Source organism: Dendrobates tinctorius, unplaced genomic scaffold (genome assembly GCF_039654945.1).
Source record: "Dendrobates tinctorius isolate UK_male_01 unplaced genomic scaffold, ASM3965494v1 ptg000022l, whole genome shotgun sequence".
NCBI lineage: Eukaryota > Metazoa > Chordata > Amphibia > Anura > Dendrobatidae > Dendrobates > Dendrobates tinctorius.
This window is the reverse complement of record NW_027361690.1, coordinates 37,172,012-37,197,391: the sequence shown is the minus strand read 5'-3', so window position 1 is coordinate 37,197,391 and position 25,380 is coordinate 37,172,012. Positions and strand designations below refer to the sequence as shown.

The window sequence follows — 25,380 nt, the reverse complement described above, 5'->3', positions numbered from 1 at the left end:
ATTAACCTGCATTTATTACCCCAGTGTTCTTTTCCAGTGGTTTGCTTCCTGTGCATTTTGTGTTGCATTGAGTCACCTTACTGCTTTTCAAGTTCATAGTATGCACTTGAGAGCTTTGCTTGGTTGCTGTGTTTGTTATCAAAGATTGATACTAGCATTTATTTTGCATTTAACAGAAATGTGAAATACAAGTGTAAACTAAAAATTAGCAAAGACAGAATGGGACGCTAGCCCAAATCAACCAATCATGTTTCATTTTTTATTACAATGATAAATGAATTGTCTGATTGGTTGCCATGGCCAGATGTTCCATTTGTTCATTGCACAAATTTTTAATGTGTGGAGACAAATGAGGTGTCCACAATAATTAAAGAAGCACTCCCGTCGAAGTTTGTATCCTTGTATATTGCACTCATCATATTATACAGCACAGTGTACTTACAATTGCTCATTTTGCCTTTCTCCTCAGTTCATTCTTCTATTTTCTCTGCTCTATGTAGAATCAGAAAGTTTCTTGTCTCAGCATAAATCATTCCCCCTTCAACTCCTGGTCCAGCTGCTACCTCTTCTCCCTGCCAGGGACTTTTGCAGTGACTTGACTCATACAGGGAAAATTGACCTCCTGTTTCTACATAGAGCGTAGAATGATTCAGATAGTCAGCTTTTAATCACGTTATGTCATAGACCTAATGGAAAAGAGAAGAATTAGCTGGGTTAGAAAGGCAAAATGAGCAATTGTGAGTGCACAGTGCTATATAATATGATGACTGCAATATTTTAAGAGGCTAAAAATTTTGATGGGAGGGATGCTTCTCTAAGCAGTAGGTCAACAATTAGACACTGATAAAGATACAAATGGAAACCTAAAAATGAAACTCGGAGAAATATTTATCTGTTCTTAGTGGAGTCTTATCTATTCTTTTCTTTCCCATAATTTTAACTGTGTTTAAGATACACGTTTTTCCACTCACTTTTCTATAGTCCTACTTTAAAAGTCTGGACTAGAAATGTTGAACAGTCAAGTACTTCCACTGCTGTTATCTTAGGCCTCTTTCACACTTCAGTTTTTTACAATCAGTCACAATCCGCCAGGTTTTGAAAAAAACGGATCCTCAATTTTTTTTTTGAGGATCCGTTTTTTCCCCCCATTGACTTGCATTAATGGCGGACTGTGACGGAGGATTGCTGTCCGTTGCATCCATTTTTTTGAGGATCCGCCAAAAGTTGCTGTCCGTCACCATCCTCAAAGATTTCAAAACGGAGCTTGTAACGTTTTTTTCTCTGGCGGATCCTCCACACACTCATTTAACCCTCAATCTCTCTCTCTCTCTCTCTCTCTCTCTCTCTCTTTCTCTTTTTTCCAGGCTGCGATTCCTTTAAAATTATTCATTTTGCGGATCCGTCAAAAAAAAAAGAATGGGTGGCATCCGTTGTCATCAGTTCTAAAACGGATCCAGCATCCGTCCTTTTGGCGGATTTTCACTGATGCAAAAAACTGAAGTGTGAAAGAGGCCTTAGTCATATCTGTCTTACCTGTAATGTCCTGAATGAAACCTCACATAATGGACGCACAAATAGGTCATAAGCAAGAATCTGACAAATGTGCTTATATTAGATATCCTACAGAGCTGCACTAGCAATATTATCTGCATACTGTAAAGTGGACATTTACGGAGATTGAGAGATTGTATTAATCCATAGGATCATTATCTAGCCCTGATCTTTCTTATCAGTGATTTTTGAGAGTTTTGCTCTCACTTCGAGTTCATAAAAATGCAGATGTGAGGCTTTGGCAGATTTCCAGCTTTTGTGAAATCTGTTGAAGAACTGCATACATTTGCCCTGTTCTTGTCCACTTTGTACCAAAACTGGCCTATAGTTCTTCTTATTAACAGGACCTCCATGATTACTATTCAAGTATGATTTCCTATAGCAAGTGGTTGTTACAAGGCACCAGTGTAGGCAGCCTTTCATGAGCTGTACATAGGAACCACCTTCTCTGTCTTGTCCAGTCTCACAGCTTAACCAAACTTATCGTGGCCGTACACGTTGGATTAATGTAGGCCAAATCTCCAGTTTTTGGTGGGACTGATCAACTCTCTAATGGGTGTGGGGAAGTCCCAACTCTCTTCCAACAACAAGGGAAAGAAAGGTAGGGTATGTTGGATTTAGCATAACCTGATCTTTTTCTGTTTAATGAAAAGAACACCCCTCTAGAGGTGTCTTATAGCCACCTACTCCCTCATTCCTATTGAGAACACATGTATGCTTGGTGGCAGAACAGAGTGTGCATGTTTGTGGGAGGCAAGAGTGATAGCTGCTGGCTGAACACTTGGTATCTAAAATGTATGTTCAGGTTTACTTGTTGAGTGCCAAGTTACTTTATTAGTCACTTGGGTCTGGGTAACCTACTTTTGCACCTTGTAGTAGTGCCACGCTATACTTTACACTGATACATTGTGAAAATAAAACTATCTGTCTCAGTGGAAGTAGGCATGTACAAATGTTCTACATCTGTAAAACATATGGAATAGTGTGGTCCCTAAACTCTTACAGGGGTGGTCCCTAAACTCTCACAAGGGTTGTTTTGTTTTGTTTTTTGCAATGTTATGAATCTTAAAAATAGGGTACTTTGTGATCATACATACATGGATTACCAGCAATGCTGTCTTGTATCTTGATGTTGTTGGGAAATAAAGAATAAAGCAGTTGCTATTAGCATTAGAGAAAGGGAGTTGTAATGAAATTTTAGAACCGTGCCAAAAATACCCTGACAGATGTTTTCTGGGACCTTGTTATTAAAGGCCTGTTCTTACTGGGGTTCTCTGGGATATTGCTATTAATGGCCTACATTTGCGGGACTTACCCACTTCAAATTGGACCGGTCTGTACCCGATTTACAGTGAATGGCATGTGGTAGTGGTCAGAATGCAGCAGTTCTTTCAGTCAGCTATTCAGTGGCGGTGTTTATAATTGATCCCAACTAATCTTTTGTGGCCTAGCATAAAAGTCTCCATATATGTAAAATAACAGTTAGCAAATGTTCCTGAGGCCGGGGTCAGACTTGTGAGAAACTCCCACGAGTCTCGCATGTCAATACCCGGCACTGCCTCCAGCACTCGGACAGAAGCATGCAGCTGCATGTATTTCTCCGGTCCCGAGTGGCAACGGCAGTGCTGGGTATTGACATGCGAGACTCGTGGGAGTTTCTCGCAAGTCTGACCTCGGCCTCAAGCTATCTCCCAACTTCCCCCATACACATGCATGCTCGGTTTGGTGGGAGCTTAGCCTCTGGGTAAACAGAAGACCCTGCCCTTATCTGTTTCACATGCCATCCCACTTTTAGCTAAAGAAAACACATTAAAAACCTGTACGAAAACTGAATTGTGTAAGTGATACCTTAAGGCTGCGTTCACACGTCGCGGTTTTTTCGCGGTTTTGCAGCGGTTTAAGGCTGGTTTCAGATTAGCGCATTTTACATGCAGCGCACGGCGCCGCTAAGCCCCGCCCCCTGTCCGGTCATTTCCTCCTAGTATCGCACACGGCTGCATGCAATCTGTGCATAGGGTGCGCAGACCGTGCGCTAGTAGGATTTTTGCGTGCGCTGCGCACTTTTGAAGGTGCTCCGTGCGCGCCAAAATGCAACATGGTGTGTCCGGCGCACCTTCAAAAGTGCGCAGCGCACGCAAAAATCCTACTAGCGCACTGTCTGCGCACCCTATGCTAAAGATAGGGTGCGCAAATTGCATGCAGCCGTGTGCGATTGTAGGAGGACATGACCAGACGGGGCGGGTAGGGGGCGGGGCTTAGCGGCGCCATGCACTGCATGTAAAATGCGCTAATCTGAAACCAGCCTTAAACGCGCGATTTTGCCGTGAAAAATAAGCATCCCATGCACATCCAATGCTGTGCTAATGCTGCGGTCTTTTCCGCAGCGGAATCGCTTCACGGTAAACGCAGCATGCTCATTAATTTAGCGGAATCGCGGCGATTCCACCCACATAGGAATGCATTGTTCTGCTTACTTTCCGTATGTGGCTGTGCCCACCATGCGAAAAGTAAGCAGAACATTTGTGGATGGTACCCACGGTCCGGAGGAGAGGAGACTGTCCTCCGGGCTCTGGGTACCATATCCCTGTAAAAAATAGAATTAAAATAAAAAATATTGTTATGCTCACCTTCTGGCGTCCCGCGCAGCCTTTCCGCCTCTCTCCACGCTCCCGGCATCTTCTGGTCCCAGTAATCCTTTGTGAAAATGACCGCGATGACATCGCGGTCTCGCGGAGCGCGACGTCTCGCGGTCATTCGTGCAAAGGATTACTGGGACCGGAAGATGCCGGGAGCGTGGAGAGAGGCGGGAAGGCTGCGCGGGACGCCGGAAGGTGAGAATAACAATATATTTATTTTTTTTTTTTACATCCTCTCTTTTACTACTGATGCTGTATAGGCAGCATCAGTAGTAAAAAGTTGGTCACACTTGTCAAACACTATGTTTGACGAGTGTGACCAACCTGTCAATCAGTTCTCCAAGCGATGCTATAGATCGCTTGGAAAACACTAGGATTCTGAAAGCTAATTACGCTTGCAAATCACTAGTTTTTCTGCGGGAAAATCGCGGAAATTTAAAATGCGATTTTCCCGCGGAATGGAATTCCGGAATTCTCGCGGTAGCTTCTGCAGGAATTCCACTACGTGTGAACTTAGCCTTATTGGGATTTTATGAACTGCCTTTGACATGAACTATTAGCTAGTTAAATATTTGGCTAAACTGTGTTACCGATTTCCAATTCAGCCATTTATTAGTTCAGGTCATAATCCAGAACTTCCCTGTTCTCCAAAGAAGTACAGTAATTGCTTGCATTTTAGTGTGGTGTTGGAAAAAAAATGAATCATACAAGTGCCCACAACATTACGCTGCATGCATTCATGAAGGAGATACGTAAAAGATTCTTGGATTTAATCAACTTGTATGAATCTCTATGTGCATGTGGCTTGAACATGGACAAGTCTGCTCTGTGTTATAATATATAAATATATATATATATATATATATATATATATATATATAAACTTTGTGGGTTTGCCTCTGGATTATCTTTTTAGGGGATATATACAGTAAATGTTGAGCAAACCCAAACCTCTTTTTAGTATTGAGCGGCCACAGTGATCTCCAGATCGTTGTCATTCAGTCATGGCAAGCAGCAGAATTTTGCATGAGGAACCAGGCATCTAGTACGTACCCGCCGTTCCATTGCGGCAATTCACTTAAGTGGAATCTTGTCAGTGGAGCCCCCTTTATGACATCCTTGTGCACTAATATGGACAGGGAGCGCCTATGTTGAGGCAACCCCTTTTAAACTTAACCTCCCTTTTGACACTTATATTTTTGCAGTCTCATGTGGATCCAGAAGCTAATGCTGACTATGCAGATTGTTGTCAGCTTTTTTACAGCTTTTGGCGTTTTGGAATAGACCATTTATCTGAAATCGTAATTTCAATTTCTGATACATTTCTATACAATGTATCACAAGAATATTTGCTCACTGCACTAAAATTAAGTGAGAAGTATTGGTGATGGGTCCAATTTCATTAAATAATGTGCTAATATTAGTATTGTTGTAAGATAACTTATTACTGAATATTTTGGAGTACTGTCTGACAATTTTCTACGTCAGGAATTTAATCACTTCTTTCGCTTCTCTTTGGGTCAGCGCACAATGCAAATTCTTAAATGGTTATTAATCAAGGGCTTGTTCCAGTAACTTGCTGAACAGTGGGGAGCCCATTGATGATTTTGAAAACTGGGATTGGATTTCCCCAATTTGAATGGATCAGTGTTGCCCATGCACATTATCGCTCCATTCATTCATGCATTGTCTATGGGACTGGCAAATACAACAGTCAGCAAATTATTTCCTATCAGTTACAAACCCTTCAATCTCTTCCATGGGTCTTCATTAATGCTCAAGTTAAAATACTGTGCGCTGAGCATAACGTTCAGTTGTGTTTTACTTCAAACTTTTAGTAATGAAAATCATCATACCAACTTATTTGTTTAGGTAAAATTAAAAACATTAAACCAAGCTTATCATAACTGTCTGATAGAAAATCTAACAAGGTTTGCCCATAGCAGCAAATCACAGTGCAGACTTTTTTTTAATGTAGTTCAAAGGGAATCTGTCAGTACAATCAACCCTCATGAGCCATGGACATGCAGATCATGGGTAGCTGAATAAAATGATACCTCGACATCTGAGATCAGATAAATCAATTTTTTTTTATATTTGAATGAGCTGATAAGAGCTGTGGGCCGGACATAGATCTCCATATGGATCTGCCTCCAGAGCTTATTTTACGTGAAGGGGAGTTACCAATGTGATATGTAATGGCTGCTCTCTGCTTTCCTGATCTCAGTGAAGAGCTGTATGTGATTACACCTGGCACATCTGCAGGTTCTTCTCAGCTTCCATCTCACGGGCAGACTGGGCTGCAGTATTGTTACAATACAGCAGAGCTGTGAGAGCTGCAGCTGCTAAAGTGTTTGTCATGAGACAAGTTTCAGTTCTGCTGTGCTGTTATTTACCTGTCTCATACTGATAATTCCCCTTTCATTAAAAATAAGCTCTGGAGGCAGATTCTCATGCAATTCAGCGTTCAGCCTATACTGTAGTCTTGAACAGCTCATTTACATATAGGAATAAGACATCTTATCTCACTGCCCATATAGACTTCTTAGGAGGGTTGATCTTACTGACAGATTCCCTTTAAGAAATGAAAGTTGATTGTGATGGCCAGATTTTTTATTAGATGATTTTGTGAATTGGGGGAAGGGATATGTTCAATAAGGGAGGTTCTTTTAGTATACCCGGTTCTTCAAAATGTCCAAAATGGACTGACTAGTTGATTTGATCACAAAATGGATTGTATAATGAAAACAACCCCTTCAGAGCACATCTCTGCTGCCATTGCTAATTCAGTTTCTGCCCTGTGGAATTTGTGCATAAATTAGAAAATTACTGATGAGTTAGAGTGGTTGAAGTGACTTAGAAATCCCAGCGTTAATAAGCACAACAAGAAAAGTAAAATATATAGTACAAGGAGGTAAAGGGTTATTCTTATCTCAGACATGTATGGAATATCCCCAAGGTATGACCTAAATGTCTTATAGAACGGGAGTCTTCTGTCAATGGAGAGATGGCTGCTGACTTGTGGCTTTGTCCATTGAATTTTAGTTCCAAAAATAGCGCCACTATTTTGGAACTTACATTTAAAATCAGTGGAGAAAGCAACAAGTGCACTGCCACCTTACACTGCGGAGGAACAGAGACGTCCTATGGATAGGCCATTAATATCTGAGATGAGGATGCGCTTTTAAAGGGAACCTGTCACCTGTAAACTCAATTTACCTGTAAATATGAGATAAGCAGCAGCTAAATAGCATTAAAGTCTTGTTTAGCCGGTTTACTGGAGCTGTTACATGGAGAAAATGACGTTTTACCTTCCCTGCAGCTGTTCACTTCCAGTCATCTGAGCAGTTAGTTACCGCTCAATATATTATGAGTATGGCTGCAGGTCACTCCCCCTTCATATTGATTGACAGCCTGTTCTGCACTCACGCTGCACACACACATGCTCCAGAGCTGACTGTCAATCATAGTGCCGGCAAAGTGATCACAGCCGCACTCACTGTGCAACGAGTGGTCACTGTCACAACCACCTGAACCACCCCAAAGACTGTAAGCAAGCAGCTGCAGGAAGAATAAAACTTCATTTTTTCCTTTAGGTACTGCTCCAATAACCCGCTTAAATCATTTTTTAACACTTATTTACCTTAATATTATTCTTATATCTACAGGTAAATGCATTTGTGGACATTACAATCTCCTTATAAGACAAATGATAGAGATACAAATGCATTATATATTGCACAGTAGGAAGAGGAGTCTTACAAATGATTTGAATATGAAAAGTACATTTTCATAAACTACATTTTCAACCCACTTATGAGGAAAGCCCTGCATGCTTGAAATCACTATATAAACACTTCTACTGAATAAAAAGAGATGAAGTGAAATGAGACGACGGTGGAGGACATGGCAGTAGGGTAGGGCAGTACATCTAGTTGATTAGGGCTCATTGCACTCTTCTGCCTAAATTGGAATAGGTAGAAGTAGCTATTTGTAAGTTCTATTGATTTGACGGTCTGGTAAAATGTATGTCCTTATTGTTTCTATTACAGGATTTGAGGGATGTTCAATGGTTCCTACCATCTACCCCCTGGAGACGCTTCACAACTCATTGTCTCTCAAACAAGTCAGCGAGTTTTTAACAGACATATGTAAAACGTTTGCAGAAACTCACTGCCGAGGATCATCAGGTATAGTACATTTTCTTATTATTGGATACTTTTTCATTTTATATATATTTTTTCTAAGATGTGAAGAAGTAAAGGTACTGTCACACTAAGCGATATCGCTAGCGATATTGCTATAATTTATGACGTTATAGCGATATCGCTGTGTCTGATACTTACCTACGACCGGCTCCCCCGCTGATTATCGCTGATCGCGCGAGAACGTTCAGGACCGCTTCTCGTTGTCAGCTTCCTGTGGCGCTTCCTGTGGAGAGATGAGCGACGCGTGGAGCCGGGCGGGAGGACGCAGGATCGCCTAGTGTGACAGGTAAGTAGCGACCCCCAACCCCAGCGATGTCGCTGGTGAGATCTGCCTGTGTGGCAGCTCACTAGCGACCACTTAGCGATGCACCAGCGATCCTGACCGCGTCATATCGCTGGTCGGGATCGCTGGTACATCGCTAAGTGTGTCAGTACCTTAAGTTTGTCAGCAATATGATGTGACAATGTATGAAAAAGTTTTATAGCAAAAATAGATTGGTTTTTCTGGCCAAAGAAAAAAAATAAATGATAAAATCCGGTCCGCCATATACCATGTATGTGTGCTTAAAGGGAATCTGTCACCCTATTTTTCGCCTATCAGCTGTGGCCACTGCCATCAGGGGCTTATGTACAGCATTCTGTACTGCTGTAGATAAGCCCCCTATGTAACCTGGAAGAGAAGAAAAATGAGTAAAGGCCCCGTCTCACATAGCGAGATCGCAAGCGAGATTTTGTGACGCAACAGCGATCTCGCTACATGTGACATGCAAGAAATCATTAGCATACAGAAAGAATATATAAGATTTCTCCACAACAAGACTATTAATATGAGGCATACAGGTAGGACTAGTGTAACATTTCTATTACCTGTATGCCCATAATAATAGGTCATATACGTCCCAGGCGGGACAGATTCCCTAAAAATAAAGCGGTTTCATTTTTTATACTTCCTGTTTTTTCGCTTTGACAAATATTTATTAATATTCATAGATGCTAACTATATGCGTTTCTGATGCGTTTCCGCCTTGGAAACGCACAAAAGGCGCATGTACTTTTTTTTTTTTTTGCTGCTGATTTTCCACATCTTATGTAAGTCTATGGGGAAAATCTGCACAGAAAACTCAGCATACCCGCAAGATAAATTGACATTCTGCGGATTTGAAATACGTCCCACAGGTCAGTTTACATAATGTTAAAAAGGACAGTGGGCATGAGATTTCTATAAATTCAATAAATCCCATCCACTTTACTAGGCTTGACACAGCAAAAGCATGAAGCATCAAAAACACACCAAAAACTCATCTAGGGAATGTAGCCGAATCCTAATGCAGAATTCCAGTTCAGACCTTACTACTGTGTCAGCTGCTAGCCTGCTAATTAGTTACACTTTGTTAGGTCACTACTATTTTCCGTGACTGCATCTTTCACTGTATATTAGCCAGGCATCAGATTTACAAAATAAAGGCCACCACCATACACATTAGATAAATAACACTTTCGGTGGAATTGACTTATCTATTGTGTGTCTGGGACACCCAGCTGCCTCCTAACAGTTTATGTTGGGGAACATCAGAATCAGTCTGGCTGGAATTCAATCACACCATCCTTTATTCATTGAATAGATAAGCCCTAAGCGGCCCTCTCATAGAGAACACAGTAATGGGCAGCCGAGCAGAGATTTGGGAGAGAAGGTTGTCAGTCAAATACTCTTTAGGCTATGTGCACACGCTGCGGATTTTGCTGTGGATCCGCAGCGTTTCTGGCCCTGCGGGTCCGCAGCAGAATCTGCTGCGTTGTTTTACTCTATGTAAAATGGAAGCCACTGTGCACATGCTGCGGAATTTTCCGCGCGGTTTTGCTGTGGTTTCAAATCCGCAGAAAGAAATGACATGTCACTTCTTTTCTGCAGACTCCGCTGCGGTTTCCCATCTCCTCCATTGTAGAGGTGTGAAACCGCAGGGCAAAACCGCAGCCTAATCTGCAGGTTAACCGCAGGTCTTTTGACCTGAAATTTACCTGCGGATTTTACAAAATCCGCGGGGAGAAATCCGCAGCACCTAAAAACTACGTGTGCACATACCTATAAGCTGACAGCGATCTAAGGTGTATGGCCTGCTAATGTTTGAGGTCATCTGAATCACACATCATGTCTTATCAGGAGCTCAGACTGCTCTTTTATCATTCCATTATTGCTCAGATTGCCTACCATTTGTAAGTTCAGTCTGACCAGGTAACAAACAGGATCGTTGAAATGATTTCTCCTACAGCATAGGCCTCTTTCACACTTCCGTTTTTGACCATCAGTCAAAATCCGCCAGGTTTTGAAAAAAACAGATCCGCCATTTTTTTTTGCGGATCCATTTTTTCCCCCATTGAGTTGCATTACTGGCGGATCTTGACGGATGGCCATCCGTTGGATCCGTTTTTGTGAGGATCCTCCAAATTTTTTCTGTCCGCCGGCATGCTTGGACGGACCATGCAACGTTTTTTTTGTTGTTGGATCCGCATTTTCCATTGCGCATGCCCGGAGAAAGGAAGTCAGGGAGAAAATTAACCCTGAAATCCTTTCTGGCGGACGAAAAAAATTCTCTCTCTCCCTCTCTCTCCCTCTCCCTTTAAAATTCTTCATTCTGAGGATCCGTCACAAAACGGATCCTGTGGCATCCATTCACATCAGTTAGGAATGGATCCGCTTTTCCGCGGATTTTAACTGACACAAAAAACTGAAGTGTGAAAGAGGCCATAAGACCTCTTTCACACATCAGTTTTTTGCTATCAGTCACAATCCGTCGTTTTGTGAAAAAAAGAAAAGGATCCAGCAACTGATGCCGCTGGATCTGTTTTTTTCTCATAGACTTGTATTAGCGACGAATTGCGACGGATGGCCGCACGTTTCATCCGTCATCCAATGGATCCGTCAGAAATTCTTTGTCCGTCGGGCGGAATCAACGGACATAGGAACGTTTTTAGTCCACGTCGAAAAGTCGGACAGCGATGGATCCAGCGCCATCCGTTGTTGGCTATAATGGAGTCCTTTGGGCTCAGGATCCATCGCTGTCCGTCAAAAGATGTAATCCGACGGCGGATTCCGTTTTTACAAATGAGCATGCCCGGAAAAATATCTTTTCCTTTAATTTAACCCCCACAGCAGCTTTTTTCATTCTGGCGCATAAAAATCTCTCTCTCCCCTCAAAAAAACTGATCCGTCGCGTCAGTTTTTCCCAATCTGCGCAGGATCCGTTTTTTTCACACTTTGTCGGATTGCGACTGATTGGAAAAAACTGATGTGTGAAAGAGGCCTTACATACACTATGCCAAATGGGTCTTATGCCACATTCATGAGTCATGGTCTGGCCGCATGTCTCCTTGATCCAAACTTGACAGCCTCAATAAGTAGCTGTCAAGAAGAAATCAGGAGATCTGCGGCCAGTCTGTGCAGCATGAGCCGCACTTGTACCCTGACTCATGGATGTGTGAATGCAGTATTAGTAAGCAAAAGTCGGGATTCTAGCTATTTAACAAAATATTTGGTCATGTTGCAGCTTGATGAACACAATCCTTCTTTACCTTTATAATGCTGATTCTTTCCTCATTTTGACTGTTGATTAATTTTGTTACTTTTGCAAAAAGAAAATTTCCAATAAGTTCGTTCTTTTCACATACAAAGTAGTACGCATCATACAGCTAAGATGTCTGATCATAGTTATCAGTGAGACATATATCTTGGTGTGCATAGACAGCGATAATTCCAAGATTTTTTGTGACCTCTAGCACAAATGCAGTGGCTCAGTGGATAGCAGTGAATCCCACCAAGGACAGCATCTGCAAAGAGTTTGTTTATTCTCCCCGTGTTTGCGTGGGTTTTCTCCGGGTACTCCGGTTTCCTCCCAAAGACATACTGATAGGGAATTTAGATTGTGAGCCCCATTGGGGACAGTGATGATAATGTGTGCAAACTGTAAAGCGCTGCGGAAAAGATTATTATTTATTTGATACACTGCCGTTGTTCAGCGTTTTCCCACCTACAAGGAATGTAGAGGTCTGTAGTTTTTATCGTAGGTACATTTAAACTGTGAGAGACCAAATCTTTAAAAATAAAATCCAGAAAATCACATTCTATGATTTTTAAATAATTAATTTGCATTTTATTGCATGAAATAAGTATTTGATACAATAGAAAAATAGAACTAAATATTTGGTACAGAAACATTTGTTTGCAATTACAGAGGTCAGATGTTTTGTGTAATTCTTGACCAAGTTTGCACACACTGCAGCAGGGATTTGGGCCCATTCCTCCATACATATCTTTAATGTGTCAGGGGTGTCACTGGGCAAAATCGAGTTTCAGCTCCCTCCAAAGATTTTTTTATTGGGTTCAAGTCTAGAGAATGGCTAGGCCACTCCAGGATCCTGAAATGGAGACACACCTTAGTAGCCCTGGCTGTGTGTTTTGGGTCATAGTCATGCTGGAAGACCCAGCCACGACTCCCCTTCAATGCTTTTATTGACGGAAGGGGGCTATTGGCCAAAATCTCGCTATACGTGACTCCATCCATCCTCCCTTCAATACAGTGTAGTCATCCTGTCCCCTTTGCAGAAAAGCACCCTCAAAGTATGAGGTTTCCCCCACCATGTTTCATGGTTGGGACGATGTTCTTGAGTTGTACTCATCTGTCTTCTTCCTCCAAACATGGTGAGTGGAGTTGATACCAAAAAGTTCTATTTTGGGCTTGTGTGACCACATGATCTTCTCCCATTCCTCTTTGGATCATCCAGATGGTCCTTGGTTAACTTCAGACGGGTCTGGACATGTTGCATGCCCTCCAGGATTTTAATCCATGACGGCATAGTGTGTTACTAATGGTAATGTTTGAGACTGTGGTTCAGCTTTCTTCAGGTCTTTGACCAGGTCATACCGTGTAGTTTTGGGCTGATAACAGACCTTTCTCAAAATCTTCCTTACCCCCACGAGGCTAGATCTTGCATGGAGCCCCAGACTGAGGAAGATTGATAGTCAGTCATCTTGTGTTTCTTAAATTTTCTAATAATTGGGCCAACTGCTGTTGCCTTCTCACCAAGCTACTTGCCTATTGTCCTGTAGCCCATCCCAGCTGTGTGCATGTCTACAATTTTGTCCCTGCTCTTTGGTCTTGGCCATGGTGGAGAGGTTGGAGCCTGATTGATTGATTGATTGTGGACAGGTGTCCTTTATACAGGTAATGAGTTCCAACAGTTGCAATTAATACAGGTAGTAAGTGCAGAGTAGGAGGGCTTCTTATAGAAAAACTAACGTCTGTCAAAGCTAGAATTCTTGCTGATTGATAGGTGATCAAATACTTATTTCACGCAATAAAATGCAGTTTAATTATATAAAAATCATACAATGTAATTTTATGTTTTTTATTTTTAGATTCTATCTCTCATAGTTGTAGTGTACTGATAAAAATTACAGACCTCTCCATTCTTTGTAGGTGGGAAAACTTGTAAAATCAGCAGTGCATCAAATACTTACTTCCCCAACTGTATGAACTCAGTGTAATATCTATCACAACTGAGCAATCACTACAATCTGTTCAATTCTATCAGCAGGATGTGACTCGATGACAAACCGCCATGCAACAGGAGATGTTTATCTGCCTCACCGGATCCTCTCATCCTCATCACTTCCTTTGCGACACCGCTCAGAACGGCCTCCTTGGTGTAAGTACTTGTGGTGTATATGTTACAGTATTTGTTACATGGAAAGGAAGCTTAAAGGTGTTGTCCACTACTAGGACAACCCTTCTTAAACTAAATGTTAGGCCCTGATAAAATATTAAGCCTATACTCCCCTCCTGAGCCAGCTCCATTCCAGCGGTGTCGGCACTCGCCGTCTCGGGGCTGTGATGCGGTAGAATGACACATAATGCAGAGTGCCCAATCAGCGCTGGAGTCACGGTTTCCGCCTTCAGACAAACTGAACATGAAGAGGAAGTCTGGGATCAACTGCAGCCAGGACTTCCTCTTCATGTTCAAATTGTCCGAAGGCGGAGACAGTGACTCCAGCGCTGATTGGCTGCCTGTGTCACAACACTGTATCACAGCCTCAGGGGGAGCGAGTGCCAACACCACAGAAACGGCACTGGCACGGGGTAGAACATTTACTTTAAGATGGGGTTGTCCTAGTATTGGACAACCCTTTTAAAGGGGTTCTCTGGGCAAAACATAACTTTCTCCAAGGGACAGACTATGTAAAAAATAACAAATTCAGCCATTCTCACCTACAGGCACACAATTGGACCCAGTACAGGACACTGCATCATCTGAACAGAGACAGGAGGCAGTGATGTCACCGGACCACTGCGACTTGTGATTGGCTGCAGTGTTCAGGTGACTTTAACCAGTGAGTCCTCACAAAACATCCAATAACGCGTTTTTGAAATCACCTATCCACTGAAATCAATCACAGGATCCAGCGGTTTTGCTGCTTGTGGAACAATAATATCTCTTTTTTTCTGTGTACGCGCAGGCCACAGAGCGGCCTGTGTTGGACCAAGGAGGGGGCCTGTAGCCGGGTACGACTTAGTTTATTTAGTTTTCTACTGCTCCAAGCCACCATTGACATTTTGTCTGAACAAACCCCTTTAACCTCTGTGTTATTCATCTCTTAGGCCTGTTTCACGCTTCAGTTGTTTGACGTCATGTTATAAAAAAAACGGATCCGCCATTTTTTTGGCGGATCCATTTTTTTTTTCCCCATAGACTTGCATTAGCGGTGGATTTTGACTGATGGTCATCCATTGCATCCATTTTTTGACGAATCCGTTTGAATTTTAGGCTATGTGCCCACGTATGCAGAAAACTTCTGCTACAAAACCGGATTCCTTCCCAGAAACCGCACGTTTTTGATGCGTTTTTTTCTGCGCGTCTTCTGACTTATAGAGAATAGCTAAAAACGTGGACTTTTCCGCAAAATTAATGAGCATGCTGCATTTTTTACAGTGAAGCGTTCTTTTCGCAGAACGCATCAATGTGCACAAAAAGTGCGGAATTCATTTAAAATGAATGGGATGCTTCTTGTATGCGTTTTTGAAGTGTTTTGACCGGGACAAACTCTTCAAAAACGGGAAAAAACGCTTACGTGGGCACACAGCCTTAGCATCCGCTGGGTGGAATAGACGGACAATGTAATTTTTTTTTCCAGCGGCTGACCGCTATTTTAAACTGCGCATGCCCGGAAGATTTTCCCTTCCATGCATTTTAACCCTAAATGGCATTCTGTAAGCGGCAAAAAAGCTCTCTCTCTATCTCTCTCCTTTTTTCCAGACATCTGTTCCTTTAAATTTCATACATTGGCGGATCCGTCCACAAAAAGGATCTGGTGCATCCGTTTGTTACATAGCGGAAACGGGTCCGTTTTTTTCACTCTTGGCGGATTTCAACTGACGACAAACAACTGAAGTGTGAAACAGGCCATATTGCAGTTATTATAACTGTTTTAAAGAGGTGTTTCTGATCCACAGAAAAAAAATTAAAACAATTAAATCTGTTCATTAAACATTAAAACCTCACGATTACACAAAATAGCTTGTTGGGCTTCACCACTAACCACTATGGGCAACACGGTGGCTCAGTGGATAGCACTGGAGCCTTGCAGCGCTGGGGTCCTGGGTTCAAATCCCACCAAGGACAACATCTGCAAGGAGTTTGTATGTTTTCCCCGTATTTGTGTGGGTTTCCTCTGGGTGAGTACCCAGTTTCCTCCTACCCTCCAAAGACCTACTGATAGGGAATTTAGACTGTGTGCCCCAATCCCTGCAGAGTATGATAGCACTATGTAAGCAAAGCATAATAAAAATAAATAACCCATCTGCACTTGCGCTAGGATTGCAGAGCCATGATGAAGAAGGGTGTAAGTTTGGGTAATAAACAGTCAAAATGTCAACCCATAGTAGTCTCTTGCAGATTTGACCAGGAGAATAAGGCAGCCTTTGGGGCTGTGTTGGCACATCACAATATAGAAGGAAATCATAAAGCTTCTGGGACTACGTGTCTAAATTTTGATATGATGATTCTGCGCATAATTGCAAAGACAATGTTAGAAAGTGCTATCAAATTATTTTATTAAATTATTTTAATTACAGATTTAGTACATGTTGACATTAGAGTTAAGCAAATTTTTCAATATTCTGTTCGGATTACGATCGCAGGTGAATATTTTGTTTGCAATATTCGTCTAACACAGCCAAACGCCATTGAGTCAATGGGAGTTGAAATGACCGAATATGTTTGGAACCGATCATCAAACATAAATTCGGCACAAGTAGGGTACGAATATGGCAAATTCATATACGGCGATCGTTTCCGAACATATTCGCTCAACTCTAGTTAACATAACTCTTAGGCTAAGTTCACACTGGGCGTTTTTGCAGCGTTTTTTTCTGCAAATTTTCAGCTGCGTTTTACAGTTCCAGAACAGTCTGAGATTTCAGACATCTAATGCACAAGCTTTATTTTTTTTCTTTTGTCATCAGTATTTTGTCCTTTGCATGTTTTTCTGTACAATGTAGCATGTCACTTCTTTCAGCGTTTTTAACCCATTGAAATGAATGGGTATTGAAAAAACGCAGGTATGAGGTTTTGCTGCATTTTTTTGTGCCAAAGCCTGATTCTATAGAATAGAACTTTTTTTTTCAACACTAAACATGCACAAGATATCAGCATGCACAAGAGACAAATATAGCAAGCCTAAACCGCAGCAAAAAAACAAAGAAAAATGCTTTTTTTTCTGCAGCTTCTTTCCTTCCAAGAGATCAGGTTTTGCTGCTGAACAAACGCCTAGTGTGAACTTACCCTTAATGTGTTATGTACCATGATAGCGACAATTGACTTGACATTTAAATCAGTACAAACCGTTGAAATATGTCACATTAGGGTTTGCTGCTTCAATATATTGTAACTCGATGCGTGTTCAGTGTCACTCTGTTTGTTAAATCTGTAGTATTTGTAAGACGTGGATGAAGCTGCTGATGATTTCATTCTCAGCCTCTTGAAAACCCCTTTGCATTATTGTTTTGTGAAAACAAAATAGCTTAATTGTTTTTTTTTAAGCTACAACTGTAGAAAAAAAACTTGGATCCCACATCTGAAACCCATACACTGATCTATTGCAGCTAAGCAAACACATACAAAACTAAATATTTACGAAACGAAGCATGAAGCTCCTAGATAACATTCTGATTTGTCTGTATGAAGCGAACCGCTAACTACGTCGCTGACTTCAAAGTTGTGGCAACCAGCAGTGAAATGATACTCCATCAGCAGGAGGAGCGACACCGACGGACACATCACTGCTTTTCCCATGACGTGCCTTCTCTGGCTGAAATCTCACATAGGCGCCATCATTACCAGGGGCTGGGTAAGCACAGTAACTTCCAAATTACACAGTTCAGCTAACAAAACGATCTGCGCATGCGCCGACCGTGGCAATGCTGGCGCCTGCACAACATTTCATCCAGAGGAGGTAGGTCATTGAGAAAACAGTAACCTGTCAATTATAGACCGGAGGAAGGTGGGGGTAAGAATATCTTTAGAATATCAGGAGAATATGTTTAGCTAAAAGTCCAAAATGCTGCTTACAGGTCCTCTTTAAAATACTCTGTCAGCACCGAATGACTGTTCAAACCAATTACAGGTGCTCAGTGCCAGACATTTAAGTACACCTTCCCACCTGGTTGTTTCCCATCTACCTCCCCCACTCTTCTTTTATTTACCAATCTGGCTTCATAGAGCAAAAGAAGGGTGGATATAGATGGAAAACAAGGAGGTGAGAAGGTGTATTGAAATGTTTGGCCGCACCAAGGGTGCACTGAGCATCGTGACTTGATTTGATCAGTCATTCTGTGCTGACAGTCCATGTAAGGGAAACCAGTAGAACCTGTCAGCTCTCGAATGTCATGCTTTGCTGTATTGTGTGTGTACTCACATGTATAAATATCTTGGTTTTTTGGTTTTCCATTACAAGTCATTAGTGCTAGATAAAGAATGATATTACTAAATGATAACAAATACATTGTACTGTCATTAACAGATAGCAGCGGTCCATCCAGCACTGTGTCAAGTGCAGGGCCTTCATCTCCAACCACTATAGACCTTTCAGCACGTTTTAACTTTAATGAAAAGACACTGACCGAAGATCACAGAAGAAAGTTAAATCTTGATATGTTGCAGCCCCAGCAGTCACAAAATGGTGACACAGCCAGCTGTCAAGACATATGTCATAACACACCTCCACTGGAAGAACCATCAAACACTGGCGCATTGTCACCACAGTCTTCTTGTGACTTACCATCCGCTCCACAGCTATCCGTAGAAGAAGAAACCGAACCATCAGAAGACTTATTTATAAGTGAAGATCCCACAAAGGAGACAACATGGAACGTGGACTCTGGTGATCAACTACTTCCACAGTCAGCACTAAATGAGCAACTATTCACGGAGCTGTCCATACACGGACAGGAAACTTCACTGTAGATCACAGAATAGTGACATTTATCAGTTCCAATAAGGATCAAAATATATATGTTGCAATTAAATCAATGACTAACTTAAGACATTTAAAAAAAACAAAAAACTTTTTTACTGTTTTTATAGGGTCAAAAAATTGAGCAGGTACCTAGGACCCCACAAATGACTTACTGTATGAGGTTGAAGAACGAGCGTCTGTATATCTCCTGGATCAACATCAGTTATTAGACTTTAGTGAATTAAAATATTTCTAAGCTGCTGAAGATCGTTTTTTTACAAGGATTAAGATTCTGATGGCTTTTACTTGCACTGGGAAAATGATCCTTCAACCACTAATTTACTACTCATTGGTTGGATTTCTTGACCTGGAATGGCAAACTGCCTAATTATGGACTGCAGCAACATGTGCCGCTGAAGGAAACGTGTTTTATTGCACTCTGCTTTGCAAACCTCTGCAGTGTAATGTAGTCAACACCTTTTTAATCACGGTTCCCTTCATTGGACAGTTTGGACTTTTGCTCGGCTTTACGGCCAGCAGATGAACTCAGTTGCAGAAATAGGATGCTTGTGATAGAATACTGCCGTATGATGAGCCACTGATCTAGATACTGAGCACTACCTATATCAGGCTCATAGTTTTCGAGCTGTTGACTGAGATGTATTAGGAGAAAGACTTCCAAAATAGCCTTGTAGTGAATGAACATAATCCATTTATTTATTGCCCTTCATTTTTACATTCATCTGTTTTCATTAGTGTTTCTTGCATATTGACTGCTAAATCCAAGCAATGCTGGTAACAACGGTACGTTAGAATTTGTCCGGCATTGAAGAATAACTGAAAGCTAGGTGTGATGCGTGAATATTTTTAAAGGGATACTGAGTTCTAAAACTGCTGATTATTGATGTTTCTTTCTAGGACTGGCTAATGGTATTGTACTATGTGAAGTACAATACTCATATTCTCTCTCTAGAACGATAGGACACCTTCAAGTTGAAATAAATTTCTGAAAAATTTGGGGTTTCCACCTTGAAGGATTCAGTACTGTCTGCACTGAGCTATTGTGTCATACACCATTTGCACTTTGCGCTCTTGTGGTATGACTGACTGTGCCAGAGAGATTTTAGTTAAAAATTATTTTTGACTGTGTGTTAGGATTTACATGTAACGACTGAATTTAATTTATTCTACCGACTTTGTTTGAGTGCGTGTAGAATATACAGCCAGGTGCCCCTCTTTTGAGCACGTAGAGATTTATACTAAAGCAGCTAGAGCAGTTGTGGCTTTATATTTTCTATAATGATTGGATCGTACAGGATTCATTTTAGTCCTGATGAATACTTGAAAATCACTGCTTAGCAAGAATGTTTTCTTGCGTATGGTTGACAGTCCACTTATCGAACAAAAGTTTTTAGGTGCCAAAAGCGAAATAATCGTTTTGTATTTTCTCAAGCAATTCTGGGAAAACTAATCACAAAAACTTAAGGAAACTGTCAATGGAATGTAATCTGGTACCTATAACAGTGTAAGTCTGTGGATTTTATACAAGATGTTAGACACACTTACCAGAATGCATCCTGTGCTGTTATACTTGACTGCAGATTATGACTACCGGTTTTCATGTAGTGGATATATATATATATACACACACACACACGGTGGGCCATTTATATGGATACACCTAAATAAAATGGGAATGATTGGTGATATCAACTTCCTGTTTGTGGCACATTAGTATATGGGAGGGGGAAAACTTTTCAAGATGGGTGGTGAGCATGGCGGCCATTTTGAAGTCGTCCATTTTGGATCCAACTTTATAAATGGCCCAACCTGTATGTGTGTGTATGTATATGTGTGTATGTGTGTGTATATATATATATATATATATATATATATATATATATATATATATATATATATATATATATATATTGAATTTGTGTGTGTGTATATATATATATATATATATATATATATATATATATACATATACACATAGCTACATTTTCAGGGTTTTTTTTTTCTTTTTCAAGCAGTCTTTATTTTTGTTTCTTTAGTTACATAGTATAGTGAGGTAAATTTAAAAATAAATGACTGATAATTTATTGTAAAAAAAAGATGGCGTATATGGAAATCAACAAAAATAATATAAGCTTTTAATAAAACCGGAAGCCCTAATTGTAGTTGGAAAAGGATTTATTGTATAAGAGGTGAAAAGAAAAATGCTATTTTTAAAATAATCTATTACAATTTAAATGAATAAATCTATATTATATATAAATATAAAAGTTTATGTAGAAACAATTGTCCAATGTATTTCTCCATGCTCTTTGGATCATGTTACCACTGTGCTGAGTAGAAGAAGTTGGTGTCGGCTTTAATACTCTGTGATCAGTAGTTGTTCTGTATACTTATGCTCTGGCTTTGTACACATTGTAGATTTATTTTGTGGATGAGTATGCTGTAAATTGTCACTTTATGTTGTGATTCTCTTTATAATTGTTGTTTTGCTGTAATGTGTATAAGTTATACGGTACATGGGTATTCTGTGCTGATTCTTTTCCCTCTGTGGCCATATGAAGCTGGCGTCTTTATTTGAGCGGTTCTTTTCCCGCTGTCGCCGTATGAAGCTGGCGTCTTTATCTGAGCGGTTCTTTTCCCGCTGTGGCCGTATGAAGCTGGCGTCTTTATCTGAGCGGTTCTTTTCCCGCTGTGGCCGTATGAAGCTGGCGTCTTTATCTGAGCGGTTCTTTTCCCGCTGTGGCCGTATGAAGCTGGCGTCTTTATCTGAGCGGTTCTTTTCCCGCTGTGGCCGTATGAAGCTGGCGTCTTTATTTGAATGGTTCTTTTCCCGCTGTGGCTGTGCACAATCTTCTTTACCTGAAAAGATATACAATTTTGAGGAAACTAGGGAATACATCCTACACCGTCTTTTTGTCTTTATTCATTGTCACATCCTATGTGTTTGTTGACCGTTACATTCTGTGCCCAAAACAACGACATTGAAGATATGAGGGAACTTTTGATCCAGTGTGATTTGTAACCGTCCGTCCAGTGCTTATTGATCAAGGCTAGATTTGCAGGAACATCAACCTAATGATTTCCAGAAAGTCTACAATTTTTGTGAAGGAGAAATTCTACCATTTTAGGAAATTATTTTTCTGAATACTCTTTTTTTTTTTTCTTTTTTTTTTTTTTTTTTCTGTATTTCAACAAAATCTGAAAATAGCATGGTGGTAGTACTTTCAGTTTGGTCCTTCTGTAGCGGGAGGAATACAAACAATAATTAACTTATTGTTTTCTGGCCTATGTCTTAAAGGGAATGTATGATAGAAAAATGATCTATTTGTTTAAATAAGGTTTTCATGTCAAACATTTTTTAAGAATTTTTGGTGTTTTTTTTTAATTATTGTAATGCTATTATCTTTTTTTTTTATATAATATATATATATATATATATATATATATATATATATATATATATATATATATATATATATATATATATTATCTCAAACTCTTGTAATTTTAACCCTGATAATAGGCTGGCATTCCTGTTCTATGCGGATCACTTTTCAACAGTAATCACTAAATCCTTACAGGTAGGATTACAATGACCGGTAACACTTCTACATTGATGACACGGTGTGTGCCACTGATTAAAGTTGATGATCACAGCTCACTTCCTACCCCTTCCTGCACAATAACCTTTGTACATCTCAATATCACAAAGCATACCCAGAAAAATCTCATTGAAGTTATTCAGTTATCCCCAGTCTATAGGTTCCTGGGGACCCCTTGGCTGCTGTAAGCCTTATTTTTCAAAGTTAACTGCAGCTAAGGGTACCGATACACTTAGCGATGCACCAGCGATCCCGACAACGATATGGATCGCTGGTGCATCGCTAAGTGATCGCTAGTGAGCTGCCACACAGGCAGATCTCACCAGCGACATCGCAGGGGTCGGGGGTTGCTACTTACCTGTCAGACGCGGCGATCTTGACGTCCTCACGTCCACGCATCGCTCGTCGGCGCCACAGGAAGTGCCCGACGAGAAATGATCCAGGACGTTCACGCGACCAGCGATGAGCAGCGGGGGAGCCGATCGGAGGTAAGTATCAGACACAGCGATGTCGCTAGCAATATCACTGCTACGTCAGAAAATCGGTGACGTTACAGCGATATTGCTAGCGATATCGCTATGTGTAACGGGGGCTTAAGACACAATGGCTATCCCATAATTACTGTATAAGTAGAGAACAAATCTGCAATTAGAGGAACCCTTCAGTTAGAAAATAAAAATATAAAAAAGTTTCATTTTTGAGGCTTTAAATAGTAAGATTATAGGTTCAAGTTCCCTAAAAGCTCTACAAAATAAGGTGAAATGGAAACAAATATATATAAATTCAAATAAAGTGAAGACACAAGCAAACTGACCGAGTCCTCCCTGGTTCTCTGAGAAAACCAGCGTCTGACACATGGAAAGGGAACTTATCTCCGGGAGAACAATGCAATTGGCAGCCCTTGATCAATCAATTAGTCATGCCCTATCAACATCTCCCCCAACTATCAGTCAGCACCCCATACACAAGATATTTTGGACGATCCCGTTATCTGCATGTTCGGCCTACATTAGTCTAACGTGGGACCTTTATACTTTGATTCCACACTGTTAAAGCAGATCTGTCTCCAAATGTCATAATACAAACTACATGCATTAATAAATAGATCTCTAAAACACAGTCTTACTTTATAAATTTGGATCGGAATAGCTGTATCATTTATTTTGAAAGTTTAATCATTTCTGCCCCCCCTCTAGCCTGCTTGACAGCTCCTCAGAGTACCTCCTCCTTGCTGCTGAAATTTCATACTGACTCCTGAGCTCACTCACTCTATACCTTGAATCATAAAACTCTCAGTTTAATAATCTGAATATACAGCCATTCTGTCGTTTATTTGCAAGTACACGATCAGGTTAAAGAGATCTACGATATTTATGCCGTGTGTTTTGTACAATCTGGTAATCCATCCGCCAAGTGGTTTTACTTTCTTTAAGTTTACTCTTTATGGGTTGAGTCTTATAATTCAATTTCAATTTGATTATACAAAAGTATATACTATAATTTTATCTCCTTACAAAATAATATATGGTATCCAATAAATTAGAAGGTATTATAAAAAAATAAAGTGTTTGCCGTATGGTTTTATAATTGGATGTTGTTCCTTTTCATATATTGAGTAAAATGCATCTTTTCAAGAGTGAGAGGTTTCTGTTTCTACAATCCTTGAATGGTTAAAGCTAATTGTCTGTTCATTGTATCTCTTTGGGTGTTGCGTATGCCATATGGTACAGTATTCTTTCTAAAACCTTAAATACTGCACTGATGTCCTAATGGTAACTGTAGAAAAGTGCACAAATGGCTTCTTGTTGCATTGCAGCACTCCTGTTTTAAAGCAATAAAGTCACATTAAAAACTCATCATTTTCATTTAGTCATACTTCATTTAAAAAACTTTAGGTCAAGATCAAAATTCCAACTTCAATGTACTTCATTAATGGTGGACTTCCAGATGTGACTGCTGTAAAGATACAGAACTTTATATTTTCACCTATTGCATTTGCTGTTGTGGAACTAGCCAACAAATGGGCCTCCACGTGAAATGTCCATCTGGGTACTCCTTTAACTACCATTAATTTTTTTATTGCTTGTATTACTTAAACAGTAGTGATTTAAGTAGTAGAGTCTATATATTTGTGCAACTTTATATGGGCAAGAGAGTGCAGTCTCATCCAAGTCCCTGGTTGCTTAAAGGGAATCTGTCACCTATTTTTTCGACTATCGGCTGCCAGCACCGCCATCAGGGGATTATCTACAGCATTTTGTAATGCTGTAGATAAGCCCCCGATGTAACCTGAAAGAGAAGAAAAACGAGTTATATTATACTCACCCAGGGGCGGTCCGGGTCCGATGGGTGTCGCGGTCCGGCGCCTCCCATCTTCTAACGATGACATCCTCTTCTTTGCTTCCTGTCACGGCTCCTGCGCAGGCGCACTGCTCTGCCCTGTTAAGAGCAGAGTACTGCAGTGCGTAGGCACCGGGAAAGGTCAGAGCGGTCCGGCACCTGCGCACTGCAGGACTCTGCTCTGCCCTCAAAAGGGCAGAGCAGAGCGCCTGCGCAGGAGCCGCGACGGGAAACAAAGAAGAGGACGTCATCGTTAGAAGATGGGAGGTGCCGGACCAGACTGTGACACCCATCGGACCAAAACCGGACCGCCTCTGGGTGAGTATAATATAACTCGTTTTTCTTCTCTTTCAGGTTACATCGGTGGCTCATCTACAACATTACAGAATGCTGTAGATAAGCCCCTGATGGCGGTGCCGGCAGCTGATAGTCGAAAAAATAAATGACTGATTCCCTTTAAGTTATCCCATATACCTTAGACAAATCACAAACAAAGAGAAAAGACTCCCCAGCACTGC

At 40.9% G+C, this 25,380-nt stretch overlaps 1 protein-coding gene across 10 annotated transcripts in view; it reads left to right on the top strand.

The window, feature by feature from the left end:
* Nucleotides 1-24,378, top strand: part of PPIP5K1 (diphosphoinositol pentakisphosphate kinase 1) — a 273,000-nt gene extending 248,622 nt beyond the window's left edge. For 9 of the 10 annotated variants that reach the window (XM_073568589.1, XM_073568597.1, XM_073568596.1 and 6 more), the window contains 3 exons: nt 8,240-8,377; nt 13,982-14,095; nt 18,465-24,378. In XM_073568589.1, the coding sequence (XP_073424690.1) occupies nt 8,240-8,377; nt 13,982-14,095; nt 18,465-18,907 (695 nt within the window). In that variant the 3' untranslated portion in view covers nt 18,908-24,378. The remainder of the gene's footprint in view (nt 1-8,239; nt 8,378-13,981; nt 14,096-18,464) is intronic. The other variant, XM_073568590.1, reaches the window with a different exon arrangement.
* Nucleotides 24,379-25,380: the final 1,002 nt, after the last annotated feature.